Source organism: Amaranthus tricolor, chromosome 8 (assembly GCF_026212465.1).
Source record: "Amaranthus tricolor cultivar Red isolate AtriRed21 chromosome 8, ASM2621246v1, whole genome shotgun sequence".
NCBI lineage: Eukaryota > Viridiplantae > Streptophyta > Magnoliopsida > Caryophyllales > Amaranthaceae > Amaranthus > Amaranthus tricolor.
The window spans coordinates 22256580-22260480 of NC_080054.1; the positions used below are offsets into that span (position 1 = coordinate 22256580).

Here is a 3901-nt window from a genome sequence, read left to right on the forward strand (position 1 = left end):
CCTTTTCCTTCTCCACTTTAGCCTTCTGGTGGACTAGTCACATCTAAACCACATGTACCCCAATATTGAGCTCTTGTAGGTCCCCTTTCAACTTAGTCACCCTTCCACCCTTACATGATTTTTATGGTAATTTCTTTTTACAATTAATTTTAAGCTATTAATTAGAGTATTAATATATCTTGAGACCTTAACCTGTTATTTAATTTAATTTTTTGGTTGAATTGATTTTTTAGGGTATGTAATAAAAGGTCACGGGTTTGAATTTCAAATACCCCTGATTCATAGTTGAGGCTTTGAATATGCAGCCTCATTTATGAGGGAATTAAGTCTATATTGCATCTACAATTCTAGCCTAAATGGCTTACGTGTGAGGGGTCATGATAGAGTATATAACATACTCTAGGGCCTCAACCATAAATTTAAACTTTTAGTTGAGTTAGTTTCTTGACATAAGCAAATATATATATATATATATATATATATATATATATATAGAGAGAGAGAGAGAGTTGATGTAGTATATTATAACAGATAATTATAGAATAAAAAGGATGAAAATTGAACAAATATGGAAGAATCACCTTACTAAATTTAATTTAAAAAGCTAGGAGAAATAAAGTGAAAGAATAAACATCATCTTAAAACGAAATTAAACAAAAATATAATTATGAAACAAAAGGAATAGATATGTTTAATGTTAGTACATTCTATAATTGGTAGTTCATTAAACTATTTAGATTCAATTGTTGGTTATTAGCATGCAAATAGGTCAATACTATGTTTTGCTTCTACTTGTTGTTGGAAAAGGTGGAGCCCAATAGCATAAATACACACACCAAGCCGTAAAAATTTGTTATGATCATGAATTAGTTACTATTGTGGAATAGTCCCTCTCATGCATCTCTCTTTTTCTAGCATGCAAAGTATGAGCCATAGACAAATGTGGTTAAACAAAGAGGTTGACATACCAACATGATTGTTAGCCAAGTGCTAATTTGTACCAACACAAGTTTCATAGGCTTCTCTATTTTTTTCATTCGTAATAGGCTAGAAAATCTTCACATACAAAGAATAAGAGAAAATTAATATATCGTATATTATAGATAATGAGAATTAAATCTTTATCATTATAAAAATGAAAAAGAAAATTCTAAACCACTAGGTTAATCTATGATTCTCATACTCTTTCTGTTTTAATATTTTAACATTAATATATAGGAATATGATCTTAATTATCTTACTAAATATTAAATGATGTAGAAAACTCAAAAGTAAAAACAACAAAATAATCATACAATTGATTCTAACTCTTCATATATGTACTCTCACAAGTTCAATGATGTAATTCATGATATACATCAAGATAATGTTGATTAAAAACTTCATCATAAACATATTTTTTGAAAACTATCAATCACAAATGTGATTAAAAAGAGAAAATTAATTAACCAAATCCAAATTAAAGAAAAAAAATGATCACACCAAAGATTATATGATGTTAATTCATAATCATCATCAATTCATGCATTATCTTAAACCCTATCCAAAATCCAAATCATAATAACCTAATAATCTCATCATCATAATAATATCATCTTAGTGATGCCCTTAGCTTTTCCTACTTGATGAAACAAACCCATTAGAACTCCACACACATACAAACACATACACGTGCGAGGGTGCTTTAAAATTCATGTTCACACGTGCTAACCCGGCCATATCTAGGGTTTCCATGCACTGGCCCACACCACCGGTTGATCTTTCCAATTCAAGAATATTCCGGCAGATGAACACTGTGCCATTGACCATCCTTCTTTATACCTCCTCAACAAAGCTCTTACATCATCACAAACCTCTTCACTATACGCCACGTGTACAAACCCGGCACCCGAAATCCTCCCAATCCACCTCACCGCATTCTCTCTCCTCTCCGCTGACGTGGCCTCCGGACATGCCAACAAATCCACCAACGCCCTCCCCGCCGCCCGCTCCAACATCAACTTCTCATTACTAGTCCTCATAAAACTCTCTTCTAACGCCTCAAAATAAACCCTAAACCACCTTAACTTCTCCGAAAAACCTCGTACAAAATCCCCTTCTTCCGTGGGTCCCACAAAATCCGCTTCCTCCTCAACAACTGTTATCACCTTCGGATTCACCCCTTTAAAAGCCGCCAAAACCGCGTCTCTTCTATGTAAACTCACTGAGTGAAGCGAGTTAACACAGTTTATAGCTAAAGCTTCATCATCCCTTATATCAAGATTACCAAAATCCAAATTAGATAAATCTCCTACATGATGTATTACCCTAAATTTAAAGGGTACCCCCATTAATCTTGCAAATTTTTCTAATCTACTCCCAATTTCCTTCATCACTCTTTGAACACCCGTATCATTACTATCTAAAACAGTCGTAAGCTTCAAATGGGGTGTATCGTCCATACGTGTGGCCAAAGCTTCTAGAAGGGTAGGCCATTGTGTACAAAAAGTGTTGCTTAAATCGATTATATGAAGCTTAGATTCTCCATCAAGTGCATCAATTAGGGCACCATTACTAGCAACATGACCAAATGTTGTCCATGGACTAACTTCTTGAAATTTAAGTAACATTTTCCGAGTTGACTCAAATGAGAACGATTTATCAGCTGCAACTCGCATAGTTTGGTAGCAACGATCACCTGAGTCAGTCATCCGAGTGAAGAGCGCTTGAGTGAAGTATGACGCTAGCTTTTGCTCGACGTCGCCGTACGGCGACCCGAGCTCGTTTAACATCCATAAGAGCTGGTGGAGAACGGCCGTGTCGTTGTCAGAAACAGCCCGTGCAGCTTCTAGAAGAAGGTTGTTTGCCCATTTTCCATGGTATATAGAAGGATCGGAGAACAAATCTGGGTTTATAGTTGGATTAGTGTTTGTGGGTGTTGAGGTTGTTGTGGATGGAGATGTTGAAGAATGGTATTGATGATGATGATGATGATGATGATGAGAAGAAGGGTATGATTGATTAGGAGGATTTTGTGGGTTTTGATGTGGGTTTGGAAGTGGGTGTTTAGTATGAGAAGAAGAAGAAGAGAAATCTTCTTCATGATCCATGAAAAAGTTGAAGCATTCTTCTTGATCTTGATTAGGGTATTGATGATGGGTATTAAAATTAGGGTGGAAATAATGATGGGTTTGTTTAGATGATCTAAAAGAAGAAGAAGAACTTGAATTTGATGAATTGTTGAAGGAAGATTGATCAGAAGAGAATTGTTGTTGTTGTTGCTGTTGTTGTGGGTGTGGTTGTTGGAAACTAACTAGTCTAAACAAAGTATCCATTTTAACCCAACCATGTAATTTTATGATAATGATGAAAATGCTGATGGTGATGAAATAAAAATGTTTTTATATGTAAAAAAAAGAATTTCCACTACCCACTTCTCTTTTGTTACAAGTTGTAATTGTAAAGAGTAGAAGCATAGTTTAGATTGAGAACATAATATGGGATGTTGTGGGTGGGTTTTTAAGTGTGTGGATAGAAAATATTATGAAATAAATAAATAAATAAAGAAAAAGTATGACTTTAAAAGAAAGGAGTATCTTGATGTTGGATTTTAGCTTGACCATCCTTATTCAACATCATTAGGATTAATAGGAGAGAGAGAGACATAAAAAAGAAGAAGAATGGGAAAAGGGAATCTCTTTGTTTTTTCTTTTCCTTTTGCTCTAATCGATGAAGAATGTGGGAATGTAAAGGAATTTCTTTTCTTTTTTTAATAATTAGTTTATCTTTCAATAGTTTTTAATTGTACTTCTACTCCCTTTCTTTCTTTTTTTTTTCCTTTCATTTACTTTTTTTTTATAATTTTCAATATAAATTTTAAACCTTAATATTTTTAAATGCATATAAAATAAAAAATTATAAA

At 33.7% G+C, this 3901-nt stretch overlaps 1 protein-coding gene across 1 annotated transcript; it reads right to left on the bottom strand.

The window, feature by feature from the left end:
- Positions 1 to 1354: 1354 nt before the first annotated feature.
- On the bottom strand, positions 1355 to 3694 carry LOC130821238 (protein SHORT-ROOT). Its single transcript, XM_057686921.1, has one exon. It carries the CDS (start codon positions 3312 to 3314, stop codon positions 1722 to 1724), a length of 1593 nt encoding a protein of 530 aa, XP_057542904.1. The 5' UTR covers positions 3315 to 3694; the 3' UTR covers positions 1355 to 1721.
- Positions 3695 to 3901: the final 207 nt, after the last annotated feature.

What these genes read in the sequence shown, in the direction of transcription:
- LOC130821238 (XM_057686921.1), bottom strand. Translation starts at nt 3,314, where the DNA reads ATGGATACTTTGTTTAGACTAGTTAGTTTCCAACAACCACACCCACAA.